Source organism: Camarhynchus parvulus, chromosome 3 (assembly GCF_901933205.1).
Source record: "Camarhynchus parvulus chromosome 3, STF_HiC, whole genome shotgun sequence".
Classification (NCBI taxonomy): Eukaryota; Metazoa; Chordata; class Aves; order Passeriformes; family Thraupidae; genus Camarhynchus; species Camarhynchus parvulus.
In genome coordinates this window covers 46,192,970-46,219,211 of record NC_044573.1, presented here as the reverse complement: position 1 = coordinate 46,219,211, position 26,242 = coordinate 46,192,970, and the positions used below count along the sequence as shown (strand labels likewise).

Sequence of the window (26,242 nt, the reverse complement as noted above, 5' to 3'; positions counted from 1 at the left end):
AAAAGTCTGTTAGGGCTAATTGGGGAGGAAAGAATTTAATTGTTCCTTGCTGTTTAATTTCTAATTTTTTGTATTGTAGTTTCTCAGAGAACCACACAATTTTGGTTCTGTTTTTCTTGGGTTTTTCTTTTTTCCTGCCTGCAAGGTGTCATTGACAGAGTTAAAAGGGTGCTGTCCTGCATGTAGCTTGGAACCAATTTCTGTAAGGAAAGTTGGCCTTACATGCAGTGGTAACTCTTTAATTTCTCCCCCCCCCCCTCCATTTGCTAGGCACACATACAGTGAAAGTTTATAGTCTCATGTTTAACAAGAATGTTCAGTTGTAAGTAAGGAAGAAAAGGAAGAATAGGTGTGGAAATGGGAATGTAAGAGGTTGGAGAGTGAGGTTGCAAGAGAACAATATGGCGTTTATTGTCTGATGATTTTTTTTTCTAAGCAATAGGGATACAGAAACATACTTCTAATTTTAAGGGGAGTGTTAACACAGAAGTAAGTACAAACTGGCAATAAGCTTGCAATGCTTGTTACAGTCAAAGGAATGGAGATCCTGCTTAGAAGGGGTCTTCTGTGGATAGAGATTCATATATTTATAATGTGACTGCCAGTCTTGTAGACTGGAGAGGAAATTATATTGTTTAAAGAAAGCTGGAAGAAATGCTAGCAATATTAATATCAACTATACTTTGTTGTTCAAGCAATCCAGTGTAAAGAATCCCTCAATGGAAAGTGAACTAAGGTTAGTCTTTAGTTGAATTATTGGAGTGAAACATCAGGCTGAAAAAAGGGCCCATAGAAGTTTTGTAATATTTGTTGCCTTGGTGCCTGGATAGGGATTTGGCTAAGATAACAGAAAAAATGTAGCTAAATGTCTGGGGGAAGGTAGAAGGTATGGCTCAAGAAAGCATAGACTGAGGAGGGGTGAAGATCATTTTACTTTTTGGAATTACCCAATGCACAGATACACAGGCTGTGTGTCTTAGTCCTGATGATGGAGCCTTAGATAAGTATAGAGGGATTAGGTGGTTTATTTTGGGGTTTTTGTTGGGTTTTGGGGTTTTTTCCGTCACCTTTTTAATTGCTTGTGTGTTTCTGCTGTTGGTTTAGCAACCTCTACCAGGCTTGCATTGCAACTTGCTGCATCTGATTTCCTGTCATTACAACAGTCTTTTATGCACATTGTCTGTATCCTACACCATAAATGCTACAAGGAAATGTTCTCTTGTTTCTGCATTCACTCTCTTAAGAAATATTTACAGCCTGATTTCTAAAATAAGCCTTTAGATAGATGGCTTTTACAGCATTTTAGCCAAGTGAGTAAAACACAGATCAGGTGTGATCAGATTAAAACCACAGAAAAACATGAGCAATTTACTAGATGTAGCTGAACTAACAAGGGAGATATAAAGGCTGCATTGATCTGAGTTTGAAGAAGGTGAAGGGCCTGCTGGTTACTGTGGCAGTGTTCTGCATATTTCCAAAAGCTGCTCTCTTGAACACACAAAGGCTGTTTCCCAAATGGTAGCTGACCATAAATGGGACTTCAGTCATAATAAGTGCATCATAACTCCAAATGGAACTATTAAATACAGCAGTTATGTTAAAATCTGCACAATTATCTTTGATATTTTTTGTGGCATGGACTGCATGTGAAGTTGCAGTAGGAAAAAATTTGTAATGAACAAGAAGTGCAGATAACATTCTAGTCTGTTTAGATTTTGTCAGGTTTAATTATTTCATAAAATCCATTTTGGCAGAATCTACTCTGAAGAACACTTGCTTTATAAGTATTTTGTGGAAAGTCGATGTGATATACTAAGTTAAGGTTTGTATTGAAGAATTGTCTGTGGTATGTTAAACATGTGCTCTGTCAGAAGAAAGGAGACTTGAAAAAGTATGTATTTAGCTAGCACTGGTTCAGCACTCTAACAGCCTAGTATTTGGCATCTGAATTATATTTCACATTAAGTTGTCTTTGAATATTTTCATAAACAAGAGAGGCAGTGTATTTTGTCTCATACTCATGGTTCTGAGTAGTCTTTGGGAGATGACACATTGTTTACTTTGGTTTCAATAGTTTTCACAGAATAAAGCTTTAACAGGAGCTCCGTCACGATACAATTGCCAGGCCTTTTAAGTTGTCTGGGGATCATGCCAATACTCTTTGAAAAAGAACACAGCTAATTAATTCTTCCCGTTGCTGAGGATTTCTGGCATAAATGAGCACTGGGATCTCTGTCTCTCTTCAACATTATAAAGTCACATCGAAGGGGTTGTTTTGAGGGTTTTTTTATAGCTAGAAGCAGTATGTACAACTATTAGTAAATGGGCATTACTGCAAGAATAACTTTATATTGTACTGCACACCAGTATTTAGAAGTGTTCCTTTGTAATTAAGCTCTGATATTAATGATTTTAGGAAGAATTATTTCTCTGAGTCACCAGTGTTGAGTTTTCCTTCTTCCAATAATTAATGTCTTGAATAGATTTTTCTCATTACTTCTGTAATGCTGTATTTCCTTGACTTTTATGCCAGTCTCTGAATGAAGCAAAAATGTTGCTGCCATCAGTTTCCTTTGCCTCCTGTTGGTACCCTTTTCTTCTAGAGTCTTAATTACTGGCAGTCTTGGCTATTCACTCCTGCATTCATGCCTTTTATTTTCCACTTGCATATGTAACTTTCTAACAATATTCTGACAATATTTCTAACAATATTCTGGATGATCCTGAGTTCCATGGCTGACAGCAGTGGGGTGTGTCTGTTCCTTAAGCTTCCATCTGTGAAAGTAACTTTCAGTTCCTTTAAGTTTGCCCCTGGAGATGCATCCTGAGTCCTTTTTGTCATTTCTTGCAACATAAGAACTGGGAAAAAACCTTTTCATTTGTCTTTTCTAGAGAGGCCTCAAAAGACCTCATGACCTGTCACTTCAGCCTTCCTTAAGGTTAATTTGAGTTTATTAATAATCTTTTGATATCTTTGAGTTCTTTAGTGTGTTTTTCTTCTTGAAGTGATGATTGGAATGAGACCCTCATATTCATATGATACATTTTTCATATGTTAAATTGTCAGTGAAGCCATAGCAGTTGCCTATTGTAATTGAAACTAAGGGAAAAAAACTTCTTTCTTTTTGTGTTGGAGTATATTTCTCTGAGTTAAAATAGTGGGGACAGAGCCTCTTTGGTTTAGTTCCTCCCATATTACAGTAAAAATATTTTGCTGTGTTGAGACATTTGATGCACACGTGCAAAAATTTATCAGCAAATTTAGTGAAGTGATACTGCTTGCAGGCATCTGCTTGGTGATAAGCCACCAAAACTTAAAAGTACTGTAGCAAAAATAAAAATAAGCAGTCTCCCAAGTTCTGCATGCTACCAACAAATAGTTGAACTTTACAAGCATTGAATGATGACCCATAAATCATTTTACGCCTCATGAAGATGCAGACAAGTTTTTCTGTAGCACTTTTGAATTTTAAGGTAATTGTTACAATACTTTGCTGCTTTGGAGTAATAAATGGGGAGCTGTGGTCATTGTGTGTTTTATTAAGACTTCAGACATTGAAAAATGAGTTAGAACACAAAATACTTTATTGAAATGCAGCACTGGGGTGACAATGTGGGCCATTTGTTTTAAGTACTGGGTTTTTTTATTTATTCTCTGTGGGTTTTTGAAAAGACTACATGGATGAATCTCTTTCAACAGAGTTTTTGCTGTGGCAGCTGTGAAGGTGCTTTTTTGCTGGTACAATTTAAATAAAGAGTAAATACAAAATTTTTGTAATGTCCAGGGAACTTGAGGCAGAGATCATAGAATTTGCTATTCTAGGTTAGAGAAATTGGAAAAAAATTAAGCTATCTTAGGAGGATTGAGAGGAGTTAAAAATTTAGCAGGAAGTTTAATGAACTACTCAGTAGAAGAGGGATGGAAAAATGGAATTTGATGCTGAACTAGGGTAAACCAGTTTTCTTGTTAATAGAATTTTCTGGTTTTGTGGATTTGCTGTGGTCTTGTTGGATTTGAAGTTTAATTAGAGAAGTATTGCAGTACAGTTTTTGATAAACAATATAATTGTTTAGTTGTTTCATTTGAAGAGTGTTTTTCTTATTTCTTTAAAGAAGGTGCAAGATCTGTAGTCTTGTCACTGCTTAAATTAGTCTAGCACTGTAAACTCTTGAGGAAGTAATACACATGTACTTCTAGTGAGATATAGACTAAGTAACTTTTTAAATTGCTCTACTGCTGCCACAGAGAAAGTGAATAAAATTCATGGAGATGCTTGAATAAGATTTACTAATTTAAGAGACAGATGTTCATTGGAGTTGACTATGCCAGGGTATCTATGAACCATATGGTCATATTTTTTTGTAATATTAGTTTATATAAAGAAGATACCATTCCATTGCTTAACACACAGGTGCATTCTTTGAAGATTTATTGGTAGAAATTCTTCTTGGTAAATGCCTGTAGATATCATATGGTCTGGACTGATCCTTTGTATGAATGTGTTAATTGGTGATTGTGAAATAGTCTTTTTCATAGCTTTCATAATTTCCTTCAAAGCAGGAACAGAATTAGCTGAAGAAGCCTGCAGTGTTATTTCCTTCTAGTAATAATTTCAGAATATTCTGAAGTATGTTGGGTGAAAACCAAGTAGACAATCGCTAGTAAATTCTGAAACTTAGAGACATTGAACTTCTATCCACAATATTCTGACAGTAAACAAAAACAATGATGGTAAAGGTAAAAATGCAGGTACATTAAAAAGTTGAGCAAACACTATTTTCCAGTATTTGATGTGGACTACTTTGTGTTCAGTTGTGTTTAAAATAACTAAAAATACTGTTCTTAAACCAAATAATTTTAATACTTTGATAAATCAAGTCTTTTTTTATTCTTAATGTATTTTATAATATCAGTATAAAACCAAAGAGAGAAGGAAACGGACTGTCAGATGTGTCTATAAATCAGCAATTTTCAAGGTTATGAGTGTGTGAAGGACGATTACTTAGAAATGTCACATGGGAAAACATCAAAATAAAGTACAGACTTTGGCTGCATAATTGAAAAGGGATTTTGTATGTGTGTTTCAGTTTGTGGGGCGTTCTTTTGTTACATCAGAAGTGCCTGCTTTTGGTGTCTCAAGGCTTTCCTTTCTCTTCCAGAAAATGCTGGGACAGAAGAGATGAGTACTCCCTTTACTAAGGCCTAAAACTGCCTGTTGAAAACAATCCTGACCAGGCAAGATACGAATGGCCCAAGGAAGCCAGCAAATTGATATTCAGGTTTTACATGACCTGCGACAGAAGTTTCCTGAGGTACCTGAAGGTGTTGTATCCAGATGCATGTTACAGGTCAGTGCTCTGTTCATGGCTGCACGAGTAAGCAACATTGCTAACTTATGCTTTCTGTATGGGCGTCTCCTTTGAAAGCAGATGTTTTTCTTTTTCTCTATAAATGAGGCAAATATACTCAACCAGTTTCTTTATATTGCACAGCAAGCAAAGTGTTAAATTGGCCTCTTTTTTTCCATGCCTAATCAGGGGTGGTCCGAAGTAAATCAGCCTGCAAATCAATATTCAGTGTGTGCATGGAGACTACTGTCTCGCCAATCAGTATGCTCATGACTTTTGGCCATCTCAACAGCCAAAACTAACTGTGGCAAAAGGAGGGATGCAAAGCCAACTTGAGTCCAGCAGGGACAATTTAAGGCAATGCTACAATGAGCAGCATTTTAAAATTTTATTTTAATTTTTATTTGAGTGTTGAAGCAGGTCCAGAAGAAACTTTGCTACCTGGTCTCCATCAGTCTTAGAGGTGGGCCCTTGCCTGCATGCAGATTGGCACCGATGCTTTCCATTCCCAACTCCCTTGGCCTGCAGAGCCAGCACTGGTGGCCTTAGGTACCCTTTCCAGCAGGAAGCCTGGAGTGTGACATGGGCACAGCCAGGTGTTCCAAGTCGGGCTCTCTCAGGCAGGATGAGGTGCTTATAGCCTCCCTTCCACAGTGTTAGACCAGAGGCAGGGGTGAGGCACTGGCATGCATCTGCCCATGGTTTTGGCTGCCCAATGGGCTTCATTTTTTTGCTGTACCTTTGGAGTCTGTGTAATTAATTATTGGATTTCTGTTGGGCTTGATAGTAAAAAATCATTTTTGACCAGTGCTGTAGTTAGTGCTAAAGCTTCATATTCTCAACTTCTGCATGCAGCTGTCTGCTTTTAATGCTGCCACTATCAGAACACATACCATATTTTGTATCAGCTTCTTGTTCTGTATCTTGTTAGCTACTTCAGAAGATAAAGTCCCTCCAAAGCCCAACAGGGACACCTAAATGCCTAGAGTTAACAAATGTTGGTAGATTTGACTTATTTAACTATGTTGCTTAGACATGTTTGCTTTGCATTTTCCATCAATTCAAAGCATCCATAATAGCTGATTTTCTTTTTCATTCTAAGGTATTCAACATTTGATTTACTCTGGTTAATAAGAGAATTATCCAAGTAGTCATACTGATTATCAGTATACACTGATAGGAAAAATGATGTTACGGCTTCCCAGAAGGTAACTGTCTCTGGACTATGGCTAGGACAACTGTGGCTCTGATTCAACATTCTTTATATCCTAATTTTTTTGTCTTGCTATTTACATGTATTTTTATGTATGAAATACATATTTTTCTATACTTACATAAATATATGTACTGACACATACATGCATCCAAATGAAGTGTTCGTACTGTCAGTGAAACATTGTCTGTGACAATTTAATAATCATATTGCCAAGACTATCGTGAATCTCCAGTCTTTCTAGCGTAAGAAGTTGTGAAAAGTGTGTTTCATCAACACAATTGGTTTTGATTTGCAAGATGGCAAAATTCTGCTCAGGGCTCATGAGGTTTCAAGCTTTCTCCAGTTCTTTTTTTCTCATTATTTTGCAGAAAAGGAAACTGAACCAGAGTATAAATTGCCTGTACTTGTTCTCAGGATTGTACGCTGCTATTTTTGTTAGTGCTCTGTAGAACTTTATACTGCAAGTACAGTTTTGTTCTTCGAACATGAGAGCTGCTTGTTCAGCAAGGTCTGTGGACTTGATGGAGTGAATGCGTCAGTAATCATCTTTTGAATGTAATTCTTGATAAATTTAAAAACTAATGCTTGTCTTTAGTAGAGTCAGTGGTCTTCATAACATTGAATAAGTGGATTTCTTTAAATAAAAAGAGCGTTATAACTGTGAAGAAAAGATACTGTACATCCCGTATGACAGATTTATGGGGAAGGGCTTAGATTTTGAGGAAGTGTTCTAAGTCAGCTTTCTATAAGATGATCTTTCAAAAACAGTCTAAAGTGAATAATGTTCTGTGTGTGCAGTATTGTTAAACTAATTTGTCACACTGGAAAGCTACATTTTTTGTGAACTAAGACTCACCAAGAAAATCCTGTCATGTTGGTGGTTTTTTGAAATTTCATGAGCTCTGCTTTCTCTGATGCACTTTCTAACTCTGCTACTCTCTGGCTTGGGGTCTTGTTTGTTTGTTTGTGTTTTGGTTTGTTTGGGGTTGTTATAAAAGCTGCCTAACATGACCTCTTCAAACCAACAAATTTTGTACTTGGACTGTTGGGAAAGATTGAAAAGCAGAATTTGAGAGTACCCGTGTACATGTTTTTAATGCTGCTGGAACAGTGTCTGAATCCTAAGTTCTGCCACCTTGTAGCTGAACACAGTGGAAGGAATTTCCAATAAAAGCAATAAGTGTATTTGAGATCAAAGACAAGTACTTGAGGACATTTGGTATAAAAAGTGCCTTGCCCCTGCAGTACCTTATGTGCAGCCATCATATGTCAGGGTGAAGTTATTTTTAAGCTAGGAGTTATACCCCAGGTGAGAATCTGAAGGAATATAAGCAATTATGCAGTTCATAATATTATTGATGAGGTTTTTTATTACAAGGAAAATGTCTTTGGATAACTGTGAATTGTACAGAAAAAATGTACAGATACTTCAGTCATTCTTCATGAATTCTTTGTAAACAAACCCAGCTGTTTCTAAAGGAAGGTTTATAGCATTATATGCTTATAATGAAAAAATTAAGGATAAAGAGAATATGCAAATACCTCAAGGTAAATAGCCCACTGTTGAAATACCTAAACAATATATAGCATGCTAACAGCAGAGGACCACCAAAGAACTAATAGGAGGAAACCTAAACCAGCTTAATCTAGGGAGTAAAAAGTCTTGGGCTGACAGCACTGAATATTCCTAAGAAATTTTGTATCCCTCTTCTTCCCAACAAGCCTCCTGCATTCTGCTCTCCTCATTTAAAGGAATCACTGCAGTGCCCACAGTCGGTGGACATTGTTCCCTGTTAATCTGTTTTTTGTGTGAGGAGCATTCTGTATTTGCTCCTGAAGTCTACGTCCTCTCCTTGCTTCCTCATTTCCCTCCAACATTCTTATTCTTTCTTTTTTTTTTCTTTCTCTTTCAGGGTGCCAACATTTTAAACTCAAATGGGACATGGGCAGAGATAAGATGAGGGGTATTGTTTTGCTGGAATATGCTCAGTTCTGCCATCAACCGGTTCTCTGATCTGTAAAGAGCTAGAAGCGGTTGAAACTCTGCCTCTGCCAACCAGAAGATGCCAGGGGTTCCATGTGCCCGTTTCCCCTTTGAGTTCTCCAATTTTCTCTTTGACGTCACTGAAATTTTGGAATTGATTGGATGCAGTCTTAAAAAGGAAAAAAAAAGTTGTCCAAAGAAATGCATTCAAGCTGAATGTAAGGGCCTTGCAAGCTTGGCCTGTTCCTTTTTCGTTTGGTATTTTTGGCCTTTCTGTTAATAATTTTAATTCACTTCATGCAAAATCTGCCTTTGAGATCTTTCTAGCTTGTTTTTCTGTGGCATCCTATCTTTTTCCCTTTTCTGGCTCCCTTTCTCCTTTGCAACAAATACCAGGCTGTTGTTCTTATCTTAGCACTGTTCTGTCCATGTGTTTCCTTTCTTCACTACTAACTTCCTTTGATTATTTCATCCTCTGGTGCTTATTCCAAACTAGAGCCAATATGTGTAACATCAATTTGATCCATTTTCATATTGCTGAATACTTTTTTGCAGCAATCCTTATGTAGAGCTGGCTTGATAGATAGCCTTTAGAGAATCCAGTCATTTTAAAAAGTTCTGTGGCTAGGGGTTTTTTTGGGATTTTTTTTTCTTTAATTTGGAAGAATTCAGAACTGTATCTGGTCTGTATGAACACATGGTTTTGGTTTTGTGGGTGAAGTTTAGCCTTGTCATCCCTCTCCCACTTCTGTCTTTTCTTTTCTTTTTTCTTTTTCTTTTCTTTTCTTTTCTTTTCTTTTCTTTTCTTTTCTTTTCTTTTCTTTTCTTTTCTTTTCTTTTCTTTTCTTTTCTTTTCTTTTCTTTTCTTTTCTTTTCTTTTCTTTTCTTTTCTTTTCTTTTCTTTTCTTTTCTTTTCGTAAATCTGTAAGGTAGAGACAGTCTTGCTATGTCTGCACAGCACTGTCACCTTCATCGTGGTCGAAGAATGAGAAATGGCTGCTAGTTTAACAAAAATTACAAAATAGAAAGCATGTAGCATGGATCAGTTTATCTGGTTGTGTTACTTGTTAATTAACTGATTATGTTGCTACTTGGCACATGCAATTTTTTTCCTTGATCACATGCATTTTTTTCTAGTAACCGTTTCTGTGTGCTGGATGGATTTGCCACCTATTTAGTGTTAATAACATGGGCCTGAACAGGTGCTCTTCTGGCTGAAAGTATTAACCTTGATTTCTTGAGGGGTGGGAGGTTCTGTGTGAAAAGTGATAAAGACGGAGCGCAGTATGAAGAAATTAGGTCACTGATGCACGCTTACTCTTTCTAACAATCCTTATGTAGGAAACTCAGTTGAGAAGATTAGAGTACAATATTATTACACATGTGGAAAAGCAGAAGAGATTAGGGGTTTGCATCTGAAATGTTCTTAAAAAAGAGTTAGCTAGGTTGTGGTTTCTTTTCTAAGTCATCCTATTACTGGGTTTAAAAGGTACAAATATAAGTATTTCAGAGCTTTGCAGGCAGTGATTTTAAATGAAAATACAAATGTCCTCTGGGTTTTCAATAATAGTTTTGATCTTACAAAAGAATGTGTTATTGATGTATTTGTATAAACTAAATTTTTGCATTTCTTCTGAAGTCATGTACAGTTTCTTGAGTCTGCGTGTTTCTTCTCTTCATAAGATTCACTTTCTGTTTTCATCAGGAGGTAATGCATAACTGGTATTGAAGTGTTTGGGAAAACATTTAAAATAAATATGTGTGTTTATTTTTATTTTTAAGTTATTAATCAATACTATGCAGATGCTGTGAATCCATTCCTGCTGTCATTTTCCTCCCTAAAGCCAGAGCTTTGGTCTCTGCTGAAGATGGTTCTGAAACTGAGAAGGAGTAGGGAAAGTATTCATTCAGGGTGTATCATACTGTATAAAGCTAGCTTTCCAAGGTGCAGGATCTCTCTGTCACTGCTTCAGAGGCACTGCAGACCTCTGCCCTTGGTGCCACTGGCTCAGTCACTGTTCCCAGAGCAGTGAGCTTCACAGGCAAGCCCCTTGTGTGTATAGAGCAGCTACGCTAGCCAGCCACCTAAAGCTTTCTATCTGATGCTGTATTGTTCATTTTTCAGTTGTGATTGGATGTATTCATCCATAACTGTGACAGTATTTTATCAGTAATGTGAAACTTTCATCTGTCTTTTTTAGAATAACAATAATTTGGATGCCTGTTGTGCAGTTCTCTCTCAAGAGAGCACAAAGTATCTCTACGGTGAAGGAGACCTGAGTTTTTCAGATGATTCTGGGATTCCTGGACTACGAAATCACATGACATCTCTTAATTTGGATTTGCAGTCACAGAACGTCTATCATCATGGAAGAGAAGGAAGTAGAATGAATGGAAGTAGGACTCTAGCTCACAGTGTTAGTGATGGACACCTTCAAACCAGTCAGTCCAACAATGAACTGTTTCAGCAGGAACCACAGACAGCACCTGCGCAGGTTCCACAAGGATTTAATGTCTTTGGGATGGCTAATACAGTTAGTGCTTCTAATCCAGGGCAGCATCTTGGATTTCACCTAGGCAGCAAAGGAGTATCTAACTTGTCTCAACAAACACCCAGATTCAACCCCATTATGGTAACTTTAGCCCCAAACATTCAGCCTGGTCGCAATACCCCAACGTCTTTGCACATACATGGTGTACCTCCTCCTGTACTTAATAGTCCCCAGGGAAATTCTATCTATATTAGGCCTTACATCACAGCTCCTAGTGGTACTGCTCGGCAAACACAGCAGCAGCCAGGCTGGGCATCTCAGTTTAATCCCATGCACCCTCAGCAAGTCTACCAGCCTTCACAGCCAAGTCCCTGGACTACTATTCCTACATCCAGTACTACGCCACATACCTCATCGCAACACTCAACACAGCCAAACCAGCAAGGCCACCAGACTTCTCATGTGTACATGCCTATCAGTTCTCCTACTACTCCACAAGCACCTATGATTCATTCATCTGGTAGCTCACAATCTTCTGCTCATAGCCAATACAACATTCAGAATATCTCCACAGGACCTCGCAAAAATCAAATTGAAATCAAACTTGAACCGCCACAAAGAAACAGTTCTTCTAAATTGCGTTCAACTGGCCCTCGCACCTCCACCGTTCCCTCTTCCCTCAACAGCCAGACATTAGGTAGAAGTCAACCCACTGTTTACATATCGGCCAGTCCTCCAAATACTGATGAAGTGATCACACGTGGTCAGCCCAAGGTCTACATTTCAGCAAATGCCACGACAGGAGATGATCAGCTTGTGCGGAACCAGCCCACGCTTTTCATATCCACAAATCCTGGAGTATCTACTACTGCTAGGAATATGTCTGGTCAAGTAAGCATGGGTCCTGCATTTATTCATCACCATCCACCCAAGAGTCGAGCAGTGGGCAACAGCACCACTGCAACTTCTCCTCGAGTGGTTGTTACACAGCCTAACACAAAATATACTTTTAAAATTACAGTTTCTCCAAATAAGCCCCCTGCAGTTTCCCCAGGGGTAGTATCCCCAACTTTTGAACCTACAAACCTTCTAAACCTTCCTGATCACTATGTTGAACCAGAGGGTATCCAGCATCTTACTGACCCTGTTTTAGCACATGTGGATAGGATCAGTGATGCACGGAAATTGAGTATGGGATCTGATGATGCTGCCTACACGCAAGGTAATATTCTTAATATAAATTGTAGAGATTTTGACCAGGTTGTCAATTCACTGTGTAGATTGCAGAACAGGAAACAGTTAGTAAACTTTATGATGTTAATACAGTGTCTTTAATTTTAGCATTTGTGTTTCCTAAATAAATAAAAGCATTTTATAAGCAATTCATAGATTTCTTGTTATGGTAAAGACATGTAATTGAATACATGGAGATATTCTTCTGTTTGTGTTAAGTAGATATGTTATTTGTTTAATGAAGTGGAGTCATACCATCTTCATTTTTATGTTGTTCTGAAAGAAACATCTAGTTTGTTCAACTTGTCCTAGTGATTTAAAGCTACAATTCCATTGTCAGATTTTTAAATCAGTTGAGATACTGTTTACATTGGATAATATTTTTTTTGTGAGTGTTCTTTAAGAAGAAAGAAAAGCAGACTTCAAAAGCAATTAATGGCACAAAGTGTTGGCCTGGCCTCCATGTTTCCTACTATGTTCCTGACAATAAAATGCTTAAAGTCTTGATACTTACTTCTGTTACATTTTAAAATGTGAAAAGGAGCACCAAACCAAGGGAATCTGTTCTAAGGGATCAGCGGTAATGGAGGGGTAAAAATATAGATAAAGTGAGATAACCTGTTAATCTTTTTCTTCTGTTTTCATGGGTTTGCATGCTTTTATTACCAGCTCAGTGGTTTATTAACCCTCCTGTGAGCTTTTTACATAAAAATGTTGAATGAGTCTTAGGATATTTAAGCAGTATTCACAATAGGTTGTCAAAATAATTTGTCTTTGACCTCACTGGTCCTCTCTGGACCTAGCAAACAATTCTGAATTTAAAAAACTGGCCTGTTCCACGACCAGTGTAAACATTCTTCAGATGAACTTAGCCGTTTTATTTTTTGTAAGTAAGTACAGTGATCAGGACACTGGAAGCCAGATCTGCATCTGGAGTACTGCGTTAATGAAGTAAATAACAAAATTATTCCAGCTTGTGCACTACTTCTGGATATAACTATCTTTTCTGGATATAACTATCTTTAGTGAGGAATAGTCAATCGTAACTCAAGAGTTTCTAAAGGTTATGTGCCAAAACCAAAAAGCTAATCATCCTTACGTTCTCTTATGTTCAGAACTTCAGAAAATTCATCTGTAGGTAAGCAAAAAAATTGCCCCCCAGATCATATTTCCTTTTCCTACTTTGGAGGGCGACTTAGCTGTCTGTTTTAGTCTTAGTCCTGGAAAACTTCATATACCAGAAATTAAGCAATTGAAATCTTGTCCTTAGGCTTTAAACAGTCTTTTAGGTAATGAACTTGCTTCCCAAGCAAGTTGGTTACTTTTTAGGGGCTTGCCAAACTGCTCATTTTGGGGAGTTGTCCCTTTTGTCTGTTTTTCCTTTCTGAGGGCACTGACTTATACCAGGTCTACCTTTTTATCTCTTGTATCCTTGGTAGTGATGGTCACGGTAATCTCTATAAGCTGCAGGTGTCAGCATTCAGTTTATCAAGATGAGGCAAGCTTGATACACAACCTGGAGTTACAGAAGCATTGACCTCATTCTTGCTGTGGAGCCCAGCTCTTCCTGAAGCCAAGCTGCAGCTATAAGATGATGTGTAGATCTATGATGTGGGCTGGTACAGCTTTAGGGACCTCAGGAAATCACCATCCTTCTGTGTCCTTCACTAGAAAGTGCACTTAATAGTCCTGAAGTTCTTTATGTGTAGAGATGTTCTGCATTTCTGGCATGTGTGCTCCATTTCTGCTGCAATAAGTGCAGTGTTTCTTACATTTTTGTTATCAATTAATATTTGGAGAGTTAAGTCTGTAATAGCCTTACTTGTATGATATTGATATCTGGAAGTCCTAACTGTTGCTTTTAAACATGTTTCTTATACTTAGCAGTGGGTTTTTTTTCATCTTGCTTACAAAAAGGGATTTGAGTTACTTGATGTTTTCTGTATTTTAAACTGCTTATGATTTAGCCAGACTGCCAGAATCCTTCCATGCAAGGTCCTTGTTTCATTTTAATTTTAGCCAGAGAAGATGAGTAGTTTCTCTGGCCGTGATTAGAGAAAAATATGTTTTCATCAGCTTTTCTGTTTCTACCAGAATGCTCTTTATCTTGGCAGGGAGAACTGAAACTGGCTTGGGGGAAAAGAAACCTTGGGGTGGAAGATGGAGTTGCTTTGATGTCAAATGAAATTTCCTTTGCTCTGTTTATTTATTTTATATTTATATACATGGTCCAACCCAGGAGAACAGAAGATGTGTTGGACTTCTCTTTAGGTGCTGCTGCTTGCCATCAACAAAGCTTTGCTTAATTGCAGTGTGTGTAGGCACCTCAGTCTCCTTCCATGATATTTCTGGTTTCCCTCCCAAGAAAGTTGCAGTGGGTAGTGGAAGGCTGCCCCAGATCTCTTGTCTTATTTGCTGCCAAACCCGGAGGTTATAGAATGTGTAAAGGAGTGGGTACTGCTCAGATAAGATCATGTCATTTCCCTGGAATGCTTGGTTGTATCTCTGGCATTGACTCTGTGATCCTGAGAAACTCACTGTCTCCAGACTTTTCAGAACTGGTTGCTGAGGGATGTTTCTAATTTTCTAAGATTCTAGTCTGAGATACTGAGGACTCACTTGTGGAAGTGTTGAGTGCATGTGTCTGCTGTTAAAGTCAGTAAGAATTCATGGTGCTGTGTGAAGAGTAATGCTAGGTGCATACCCAGAAGGACAGCCAAAAGAGGATGCATTTTTATGTGTTCAGTATCACTTCTGTCAGTGTGCAGGAGTATTCCCATTACTTAGATATTACAATTTATAATTAGTTTTATGAATATGAAGTAGATAAGTGGGATTTGAATATACAATTTAGTTTAGTGTAACATGTTTTATGGATGGAAAATTGGAATTTTGTTAGAAATTGAAAATTCTCTGCTCAGATACCTTTTTGTGATGTATGCTCTGTATGCATGTCGTGTGATGAGTAGTGAGGCTGAACAGTTATTAAATAGTTGCTCATTCTGGGTATAGCTTTCCATCTGTATAATGGGAAGGCAACCCCTCAAGAAAATACATAATTGTGTAATAAAATCACTAGGTAGATGTTTTCTTACTAGGGAACTTTAAGTCCTTTGGTTAAATATTATACAGCTTTGGCTGTCTGATGTTTTCATATTATTTTCTTCAACTTGAAAGAGGATGGTGTGCAAAGTTGAGTGAATCATTGGTACCAACTATAGTTATATATGTGGAAGCATGTTTGCTTAGCAATTCTTGCCACTGTGTTTTTAATGAAAATAAATTCATTTATAAACTAGATTAGTACATTAATATTTTGCACAGCTCTTGCTTTGGTTTCTTGGAGCTTTTAAAACTTAAAAAAAAATAAAGCTGCAGGAAACAACTTTTTTTCATTCTTAGCCAGTCCTTGTAGATGTTTAAGAAAAAAGACTTGAATAAGATACAGCTGTGGCCTATGCACCAAGGGGCTCTGAGCCCATTGCATCATGTGGTCTTAGAAAAATACCACCTTATATTTGGCTCTGTATATCAGGCCCCATTCTTCACTGATGTTCTTTTTAAAAAATTAGGTGAAGAGAATATTGAAAAGAGGGAACAAAAAAAATCATTTTGAACTATTGAAGCTGCATATCAGATGACTGAATTTTGTGCAGCTTCAAATACAGGTTTAGAAAACATGCCCAAGCATAAGTGTGTTTTGAGACTCTCATGAACCTCCTGCCGCAGTGTAATTGCATTGCCAGAAATTCCCTCCGTATCTGACAAACTAAGAGATTTTAAAAATGCTTAGGTCTATAGGGTAGGGTTAAATCCTTGTATTCCTAGATTATAATTTATCTTAGAAACATTTAAAATAATAAAAGACACTCTTAACGTTAAAATTCCCATTCACAGAGTCTTTGGAAAACAATTACAGATACATGTACGAACTTAAAGGTATATTTAGTGCCCGACTGAGAAGGTTTCTGGGAGAGGAAGAGTGAACTTTTGTCCTCCAGACTTTTATGCTCCTTCCTGTAATTATAATGATATGCAGCTTTTATGTGAAAAATGTGCACTTTGGATGTCAGAGGAAATAGTGGCATTGAAGTGTACTGCACTCTGCTGAATGCAAACGTGCAGAAGTGTAAAAAACTAAATGTGCCAAATACCCTGTTTGCCCTTAATTAAGTTGAGCTGCAGTGTTTTTCTGAGCGTTTTCAGTTGCTCTGAGCAACACTAGAGGGAGCTGAATACTTAAATTGCCACTTTCCATTCATAAATACGACACTGAAATACAGGGAGGGTTTTGTCTTCCCCCCACCATTGTTTTCCTGCAGCTACCAAATTGGTATTAAAGCAAAATTACCAAATTGTATATGAAAGTCTCCGCTTACACCAATCTCTTTCAAGTTCCTTATCAAAGTTACTTTTAATTATAGAAGGATAGCACAGTGGTATCAAGTGATTCTTCTTTAATCACAATGGTAATTTTTAATGTGTGTTTTTAAAACCTGATGGGATTTGAAATTGTGAGATGGTAGTCCCAAAGTTCCTAGGAGAATAAAGTGCATGGCTTTCCAGACATGACATGAAAATTAAAAGCATGTTGTAATGCCGGGGGCATCCGTCAGTGCCTTCTCCTCCTTGTACAGGTCCATAATGACAGTTGAATTTCTAAACCACACAAGTGGGAGAACATGAAAATGAGAAATCTGGGGTTCTTTTCCTTTACAAGAGTAGTTTAAAAAAGGAGATGAGGGATGTACAGGCAAAGTTTTGGTCATAGTTGAACTCTTGAGGCCATGCCATGCCCTACAACCTGATATTCTGGTAACAATGCTCCTCACTTGCCACATCCAGCAGCACTGGCCACTCGCCAGCAGCCTGCATCCACCGTTTGACAGGTCTGAGGGGTTCTGGGTCTGGGCAGTAGAGCATGGCTGTGTTGCCTCAGCAGGCTTACCAAGGTAATGAAAACAGAAGAGACTGTCTGAAAGTGGAAATAAAATGTAGAAAGAAAAAGGGCTTGTACACTCTCCACCAGAGTAGAGGCAAAGTAGTCTTTGATTTCTTTTCCTTAGACTTGCAGCTTCATTTGCTGTTTATAAAAGGCTTTTCAAGAGGAGAGGCTGTCTACTGAGAATACTTACCTGATAATTTCAAGTCTTCAACAAAAATCTTTATACTGAGATTTCAGTTATTACGTTTTTATTTTACATATGAGCACAGCTGCAATTTTTACTGTAGTGCAGCTACTGTGACCCAAAGTAAAGGTGGTCTGCTTATGAAAATTTCTGCGATTTGAATAAAATGTAGCAGAAGCTAGGTGTCATTTCAGTATCTTGCAAACATTTGTGACTCAATGGCTGGATCTCAGTATGGTCTGTAACACGGTTCAGAAATAGTTTGGCATGGTTCCTCCTTTTAAAGAACCTCTGGAAGACAACATGCAATGTGTGAATGAATGAATGAGCAGCCAGGATCTGCAGGAGAAGGCAGTTCTGCTTGCCATCTTTTTGATGTGTTTTTTTTTTCCTCTGCTACTATTTGGGAAACCTAGGCAACCAGATTTGAGTGCTTCTAATGTTTTGGTACCTGAAGAAATCGTGAGGAGTTAAACATCATGTTCCAGCTAGAGCTTGGTTTAAAGATTTTGTGAGGCAAATTCAATCTTTTAAAAAATACCTTGTTATTGCTACTTCTTTATAATTTCCAGGGTGATATAAAAGTATTCATAGTCTGTGAAAATGATCACAGTTTATAGGAATTACTAGCTTAATGGATGAATGAATGGCTGTGCAGAAGTTAAAATTATTCTTTAGTTTATTTAATTAAATACATTTTTATAGAAGATGGTTATTACTTTGAGTGGTGATATCTGCTTTTGTGATGATATTTAATAGTAAACCTGCCTTCAGTGAAATAAACTCATTAGATTGCATGAATTTGTGTCATCTGCTACTTAGGTTCATTATGCCTTCAAAAAACCGTGGTTTGAAACTATGAAATTTTGCTGACTTCATTGTTTCTAAATTAGGTCTCCTTGTGCCTTTTGCTTTACAAATAGTAACCATTGTTAGAAATTAGAAGCTGAGCTAATGGTTCTGCACCATAGTTTAGGGGTAAAGTGACGTACAGTCCAGCTTTTGACAAATACCAGTTTGCTAGTGGTGTGCTTATTTCTGGTTTGGTTTCATTTGGTGGTTCGTACTGTGATGAACACTGGATCCAATCCTAATTGTAATAAGCATTATGTAGTGCTCCGTATTGCAGTTGTCTGAAATCCTCTTCATGCTACCTGTTTTACAGTGGTTAAGATGAATACACACAGAAATATTTGTTCCTGCCTTTGGGTAGTTGTCTTGTTGGTTTTTAAGATTACAGTTAAATTTTGCATGGTCATTTATTGCATTGTATGGCTTTCTTATATTTGCTTGTCTGTAGTTAGCTTGTGCTGTTTTCAATAATACAGCACTTTCTGTCTTATGGCGGAGATTTTCTTGCAAGGAAATTGGAAAAGCAGTCTGTAGCGGTGTTTTTTTCTGTTTTTTCCCAAAAGAGTACCAACTTGCTTCTTAATCTGATGTTGCCATGTGAAGGATAATAAAGTAGATAAAATGGGACTTTATGTATTGCAGCTTTACTGGTACACCAGAAGGCCAGGATGGAGCGACTTCAACGAGAACTTGAGGTTCAAAAGAAAAAGTTGGATAAACTAAAATCAGAGGTCAATGAAATGGAGAATAATCTAACACGAAGGCGCCTGAAAAGATCGAATTCTGTTTCCCAAATTCCATCAGTAAGTTGAAACGTCTGTAGGGTATAAACCTAAACCACAAGTGTGGTCTGTCACAATAAATTGAAGGAAGAGTTGTTAATATATTGACAATATACTAAGGACAGGCAGTATAGTTAGAATTAAGCTGGTGAACAATAGAGTTAGAGTAAGGACCAAAAATGTGTCATTTAACCACAACGTTGCAGCTTGCTAATTGCTTTGTGAAGAATTGTTTTTACAGGCAGTGACTAAAGTTTGATGTGATACTCCTTACAAGTTAATACTCATACTGTTATCACGTACTTTTTGGTCTTGTTGCATATACTGAGCTCAAAGAAACCAATTAATGCACCAGTTTTCAGTGCTAGATGATCATCCATTGATCTGGTGGACCAGACCACTGGCTGTTCCCTGACTGAAGATTGGAGTTGTTCAGTCTGCTCTGAAGTCTGATGAGAGAGAACTATTCAGTAGGTTTGGAAGCATTTTCTGAGATTATGCTTGGATTAAAAGAAAGGTGGTCATTAGGGAAGATTCTTTTATTATCATTTCTGAAATAATTAAATGTTGTCTGCCTGTGTGTGAATGATAACTGTTCATAAACTGGGAAAATTAGTCTAACAGGCAGATTTATTTTTTCAGCTGGAAGAAATGCAACAGTTAAGAAGTTGTAACAGACAGCTGCAGATAGACATAGATTGCCTAACCAAAGAGATTGATCTTTTTCAAGCAAGAGGTACAGTATGTCTTAGTACATCAGTAACTGTAAATGTTGATTTTTTTTTTCACTGTCTACATGTTTCAAAAAAGTCCATGTCATAAATGATGGATATACACACTTTTTGATAAATTATCACATGAGTTTGAGTGAAACCATGGTAGTAACTGTCTTTAAAGCCTGTTGTTTTTGTTGGCCATATGATTTTCCTAATTCCACAGTCATTCCTATTTCATACAACTCTGCTTATCTGACTATCAAAGAAAGAGAGTAAGTTTTTCGAATGATACATCTATACACATGTTCATCTCTCTCTTTTGTCTTCCACCTCTGTCTGTATTTAGCCTCTCAAGTTAGAAAATATAAAGTGTGGTGGTAACTTCCAGTGTGCTCTCTGCTTTCCTTGTCTGCAGGGACACAGCCTTTGGTCATGGGGGTGAAATGATGAGACAGCTGAGCCAGTTCAAGAACTGCCAGCAAGAAAGCCTCTCTCTTCCTGCTTCTCTCTCTTGCCAGTTACTGAGCTCTGGCTCTGTATTAGGTTTTTTAGACCCTTTGCAGAGCTGAGTGTGTTCACAAGCCAAGCTAAAACTTGCATTGCTGGAAAAGCTTGCTATAGCTGATGTGAGGGAGAGGCACAGGAAGGGAGAACTGAGATAGTGAGAGGGAAGGAATTGATGCTTCCCACTTCCAGAAGCAGTGAGCTGTTAGATCAGTTGGGACATGAGCCACAAAAGTTCTGCTTTGGTCAGTCTACCTGCAGTTCAGGAGAAGGCAGACAAGTGTTCTGAATGTAATGCTACACTGAAAACCTGACCTTAAATAGAGTGAATAGTGGGTGATTTTTTTTTTTTGCTTGTTAAAGTTAATTGCATTTAGAACTTCCTCTTGAGTTTTAATTCTAAGCATGTATAATACACTGCGTAGTAGGTAAGATATCTCTGAGAATAGTTGCAATTTAGAAAAAGTCAAATAAGATTTACTAATAAAATGATCTTAAAGAGTAGCAGAAAAAGATACCTTTAAAGGAGTTTAGTTTGCTGGAGCTTGTCTCTGAGTTTACTTCATATTACATATTTTGGGCAATAAGTTTGTTAAAGTGTGTTGTTGAAATCACTACTGTCTCACCTAGGTCTGTATTGACACTTTGATATAAAAGGTGATAAGTGAATAATAGTATGGTTACAGAATTACTGCCAGAAAAAACTGATATGCCTCCCTACTCAAGTTTATTTTTTTAAACTGCTGCACTTTTTTTTTTTTTTTATTTTTAGGACCACATTTTAATCCCAGCGCTATTCATAATTTTTACGATAATATTGGATTTCTTGGTCCCGTGCCACCAAAACCCAAAGGTATTGTATTGATAAAATTTGGATTTGATACAAATACCTGGTTTGTATCTGATATCAAGTTCTAATTTACAAATCTTGTTTAGTGTTGATTATGAAATAGATTACTTCAAAAGCATACAAACCTCGCATTTTATTTGTATTGGCAGTAAGTATGCTTCTGTTTGCTCTTGTTTCCTCTGTATTCATACATTCAGGAAAGAGAAGTATACTAAATGGGTTATGTTAGAGATGGATAATATATTGTTAGGCAGTTTATGTAATGGAAGCATCCATCTTTCTCTAAAAATGAGCATGAGGTACGTTGCTTAGGGACCAGTGAAACTCACTTAGATGACTTCACCATTATCCATAGCGAAGAGTAGATTTATTTACATGTAGTAACAACTCAGGTTGGTTACCCTCACTGGAATTCATGGTTACTGTAGAATTTGTATTAAGAAGTTGCATGAAAGCCTCTTCTGACTATTGGTAAATATAGTTCTAGGTAGTTGAACAGGAAAGTAATGCAGAGCAGTAGGGAGTCAGTATTGCTGAGTATTAGCCACTCTTAAGCATTCTATTTATCATTAGTGTGCACATTACTTGCTTTTTCCCCTCTCTGGGTGTCAAACAAAGCGAAACAATTACCTCTTGTGTTTTACATAAAGCAGAGAATGAATTCAGCTTGTTTGGAACATCATTATACTATGACTTTAGGCAGACCACCTCACGAAACATGGAGATAATCCACAGGTGTTTCTGTGCTGTCTTTCTGTCCTGGAAGTTCTCCACATAACATAGGTGTGTGTGGTTAATTGTCCTTGGAGTGTGCGGTAACTGTTGTTACAGAATCTCATCTTGTAGATTTCTGACAGTTCTGCATTGTAAAATGGTCTAGATAAATTGAACTTTTTGTCCTGCAGATCTTTTGCAACACTTCGAAACTGATACTGTTTTTCATGCTTTATAAAGCACTTTTTGTCCTTCCACTATCCGAGCTGGTAGTGAAAATTCCAAGTAAAGTTAAATCCATACACATTCCTATTAGACACATTTTACAACTGAACCATGAAGAACTTACAAGTTCTGTCAATTATGTAGTTCCTTTTATAATAAATAAAAACTAACCTATCAAAGAAGAAAACTTCAATGAATTTTCTTTGACTAGTTGTCAGCATTTTTATTGGCTTATCTTTTAGGAACTCACAAATTTAAGTGTTTCATTCAATCTATCTTGAAAATACAAAATTGACCCTGATTGGTTTATAAAGCTCTAAAGTCCCTCTATCAATTATCTTTCTTTTCTTATTTTTTTTTAAGTATCACTGCTGTATCTTAGTTCTTCATTAACTTTAATTTTAATTTCATTTTAAGCTTCAATTTAGCTATCATGTAGGCTTTGACTTAAAACAGAATTACTGCTGTTCACAAAAGAACAAAAATAATTCTTGCAACTGTGATCAGTACTGTTGTACTTAGGGATCTCTTGCTGTCATTTTGCAGCAATTGCCGTGGCTGATGAGATGTTTTCCAGATGAAATAATGGGCTGAAAAGATTTTGCAGTTGCCTCAACTGGGAAGCCCTTAACTTGAGAAGTCACTCATCTCTCTTCATCCTTTTCATTTCTTTTCTCTCTTCTTGTTTTCCCTTTTAAAATAATTGAAGATTACTGTCTAACACATCATGCAAAAAGATGTGTTGGTGTAGCTGGGATGATTACTCTGTAGCATGACAGAGCCAGGCGATGGTTTTTCTACATCTGCCTGCTGAGCTGGCTTGAAGAACTGCTACCTTCTTTCTAGAATCAAAAAGTTTGACATGTCAAAGGGTTACAAAGCACGTACTTCTTTGAATACCTTGAATACTAGTGAATTTTAGACCATTTCTTAGACCTCAGACTTCTAAATCTTGTCCATGTTTCCTGTGCTGATTAATTTGCAAATTTTATTTCCTTTCTATGCAGTAGCTTTGAACTGAGGGAAGAAAGGGAAGAAAGCAGAGTTAAGGGATGGGAAACTTGATTTTTGTAGTTTTACCTTGAGCCTTTTGGCTTACCTACAATCAAGCTGCAGTCAAAGGAGTGGTAAAAAGCTGCTTCTGTCACTTTTAAATAACTATGCTGTTCTCAGAGGAACAAGATAGTTCTCAGTTACTGAAAAAAAAAAATCTCAAAATTCTTTCCATGCTGTTTTCAGTTAGTAACTGCTTATCTTATCTCTTCCATGTCACAGATCAGAGGTCCATTGTGAAAACACCAAAGACTGTTCCAGACACAGATGAAGATGAGGGAGCTCAGTGGAGTTGTACCGCCTGTACTTTTTTAAACCATCCGGCCTTAAATCGCTGTGAACAGTGTGAAATGCCCAGGCATTTCTGAGCCAACAGGCCCATTACCTTCCCTAAAACCATAGCAAACGTACAAGGAATTGTCTAGGCATCGGGGGCCAAAAAAAGCATTTATGCATAGGGTTTTGTAAAATGGAAGGTGTGACGAGATGGTGTTTTGCTATTGTTAAATGTCAGCCCACAGAGCAAGCAATACCTCAGAGCTGTGTCACAGGCAGCTGACGCTGATCGGCTGAAGGGCAATCTGCTGAGAGACTCGCCAGCTGCCTGAACCATGTACAGTATTACCAGGAACACACACCGTGTTCAGTGCCTGGGTGTCACCCATCCTCTTCTCTGCCCCAGTGTCACTACTGAATTCTGACAGGGGAAAGGAATAGAGTGCTAGTGTTTTTGTTTTCAGAGCTTTCAGTGAAACACTACATGCACAAAGGAAATCTTAAAAGGAACAAGGTTTAAATATTTAAACTGTTTGCTGCCACATAGTGCCTTTGATAAAGGGAAGAACTTCACAAATCAGTGGTACTCTTTGCCTTGTCTTCCCTGAAAACATCTCTGTGAAGCCAGAAATCATTACAATCACATCTAAAGATGAAAAGGAAAAACTGCATGCGTTGTCTGTACAATACACACAGTGAAATACCCCAAAGCTTTTCCTACTGTACATAGCTCTAGAGCCTGCTTTAAGTGATTTCTTTTCCTCACCTTTATTATTTTCTTGTACTTCTGTATGTATAGTGTAATAGTCTTTTTGTTAACTTTCTTTTTTTCCCTTTAAGTGATTAAGCACGATCATGTCCCTTTTTTTAAGCTTTTATCTGAGAGAAGCAATGCCTTAAAATAAGAGCATTAGTAAAAAACTATGCACAAAATAGCTTTCCTCTGCTCGTTCTGTACATTGCTCTTGTAAATGCTGATGATCTGTGAAGACCTGCAGATGCAGCGTGGTAAAAGTGCAGGAAAAGTTGGAAGTTATGCATATAGTTCACTCTGTACACTGAGTTTTACGGTGGGTGACACAAAGGGAGCATTTTGTCTGCTGTGAGGAAACTTTATACTAGGAAACTTTCAACCCACCAACAGATCAGCATCCGAGTTAAGCTTGCTTCATCTGCTGGGTGTCTTGCAGACTCCTGAAGAGAGATTCATTGGGGAAGTACATAAAGTGCCAAAATCAACAGCAGCAGCATCGTACGGCTTTGTTCAAGGACTTTAAATGCTTTCCTGTTTTGGCAGCCAGTTTCTAAACCTGACTTTGTGGTGAAGTCTCATATTTATAGAAAACAAGGATAGCGATATTTAGGACAACTGAAATAAAGGCTGGAAAAGAGAAATTAAACAGACTTGAACACTGAAGCAACCTCAAGCATCTCTTTTATTTTAATGATCTATTTTTTTAAGGAAAATACTCACATGATCGGGGATGTATGTAACCGAGATCAAGAAAATGGAATTCCAGTACAATATGCATGAAAGACGGCACACAAAGAATTATGTAGCAGCAGCACTTAGCGTGAGGCTGGAGGGAGTGCTAACCATGTAGCAAGAGACAAAGTAGACTGTCACCCACTGTAAACATCCTCCAGTGGACACTTTTATTAGGAGTTTTACAAGTGATCTATGTGAATGCACAGAGGCCTTTGTTTTGAAGGCTTTGCAATTTTTTTTATGTGGGAAGAAAATGTCAATCCCAGGTAATTAGGCAGTAGACCCAAAGCAGTTGCATTCAATGCATTTTGTTTATAAAATGAGGCCTTGTTTTTCAGCTTCATCTGCAGTTCTATGTGAAGATTGACAAATCAGTTTTTACCTGTTTATTAATAAAACCTAATTTGGATATCTTGAGTTGATGGTTTTGTGATTTAGCTGGGTAAACTGCCTTTGTAACAGATAAGTTATTTATAAAAATTAAAAAAAATATATTCTAATGTTTTCTTTTGTGATTTGTTTGCTTTTTTCCATGCTGTGAAGCAACACAATACTCAACGGAACAATAAGCATTAACAGTATTAAAAGTAGGCTGATTTCTTATGACCAGAGTTTTTATTTAAGCCTTTGTTTTATTGAACCTTGTCTCTCCTGCCATGCGTTACTCTGTTTAATTCCAATTCAGTGAGCATAAGGAATGTATTTCATAAAGTTGCACTGATGAGATTGTTTCCTGACCAAAGACCCACTCATTTATTCGTAAAGCAAAAAGCTAGACACAGTCCCTTTTTACTTCCTGCTTCTGGGGTTTATGATTTTTAAAATGTTTTTGTAAATCAAAATGGGCAACTGCTTTGTGGTGACAGATGAAAAACTTGTTGATATAAGTATGGTTTAAGGATGAATATAGTTAAACTGTATCTTGGTGCTATGGATATAAATGCTGTGAGATGTGGAGTGTTCCTTGACATGTCTTTCCCACATGGACCCTGTCAGAGCAGATCTTTTTTATGTGGAGTTGACCTTTCCTGAGACATACTGATGCTGTATAAAAGGCCTTCAGGAGACATCTATAAACTGATTTAGCAAAAAAAATTAGCTACAGATCCAGAAAAAAAAATCCTTTATGCATATTATTCAACTAGTGTCCCATAATCTGCAATATGGGAAATAGTGGTTGGAGTGAGGGCGGCAACTGAATTTTTAAAGGAAACACCAGTCAGCTGAGGGGTGGAAAGAGCGTATTTGGAGAAATAGGTGAGATGGAATCCTGCTCAGTCTATGAAATGCATAATTGATCTTTGCCCTGAATTTGAGTGTTTAGTTTCTGAAGGGGAAAAAAAATACTTACATCCTTGCTCCGGCTAGGTGTGCAGAG

General features: G+C 37.4%; 1 protein-coding gene across 3 annotated transcripts; it reads left to right on the top strand.

Moving 5' to 3' along the window:
- The first annotated feature begins 1,013 nt into the window (after window positions 1-1,013).
- On the top strand, window positions 1,014-25,364 carry TAB2 (TGF-beta activated kinase 1 (MAP3K7) binding protein 2). 3 transcript variants are annotated; one of them, XM_030944849.1, is made up of 7 exons: window positions 1,016-5,349; window positions 8,479-8,767; window positions 10,751-12,263; window positions 18,898-19,058; window positions 19,680-19,773; window positions 21,030-21,110; window positions 23,322-25,364. In XM_030944849.1, the coding sequence occupies exons 3-7, from the start codon at window positions 10,871-10,873 to the stop codon at window positions 23,465-23,467; spliced, it is 1,875 nt and encodes a 624-aa protein (XP_030800709.1). In that variant the 5' UTR covers window positions 1,016-5,349; window positions 8,479-8,767; window positions 10,751-10,870; the 3' UTR covers window positions 23,468-25,364. The 3 variants fall into 3 exon arrangements, with proteins under 3 accessions (XP_030800708.1, XP_030800709.1, XP_030800710.1); XM_030944850.1 differs by lacking the exon at window positions 1,016-5,349 and adding an exon at window positions 5,393-7,099; XM_030944848.1 differs by lacking the exon at window positions 8,479-8,767 and having other exon boundaries at window positions 1,014-5,349.
- The last annotated feature ends 878 nt before the right edge of the window (window positions 25,365-26,242 follow it).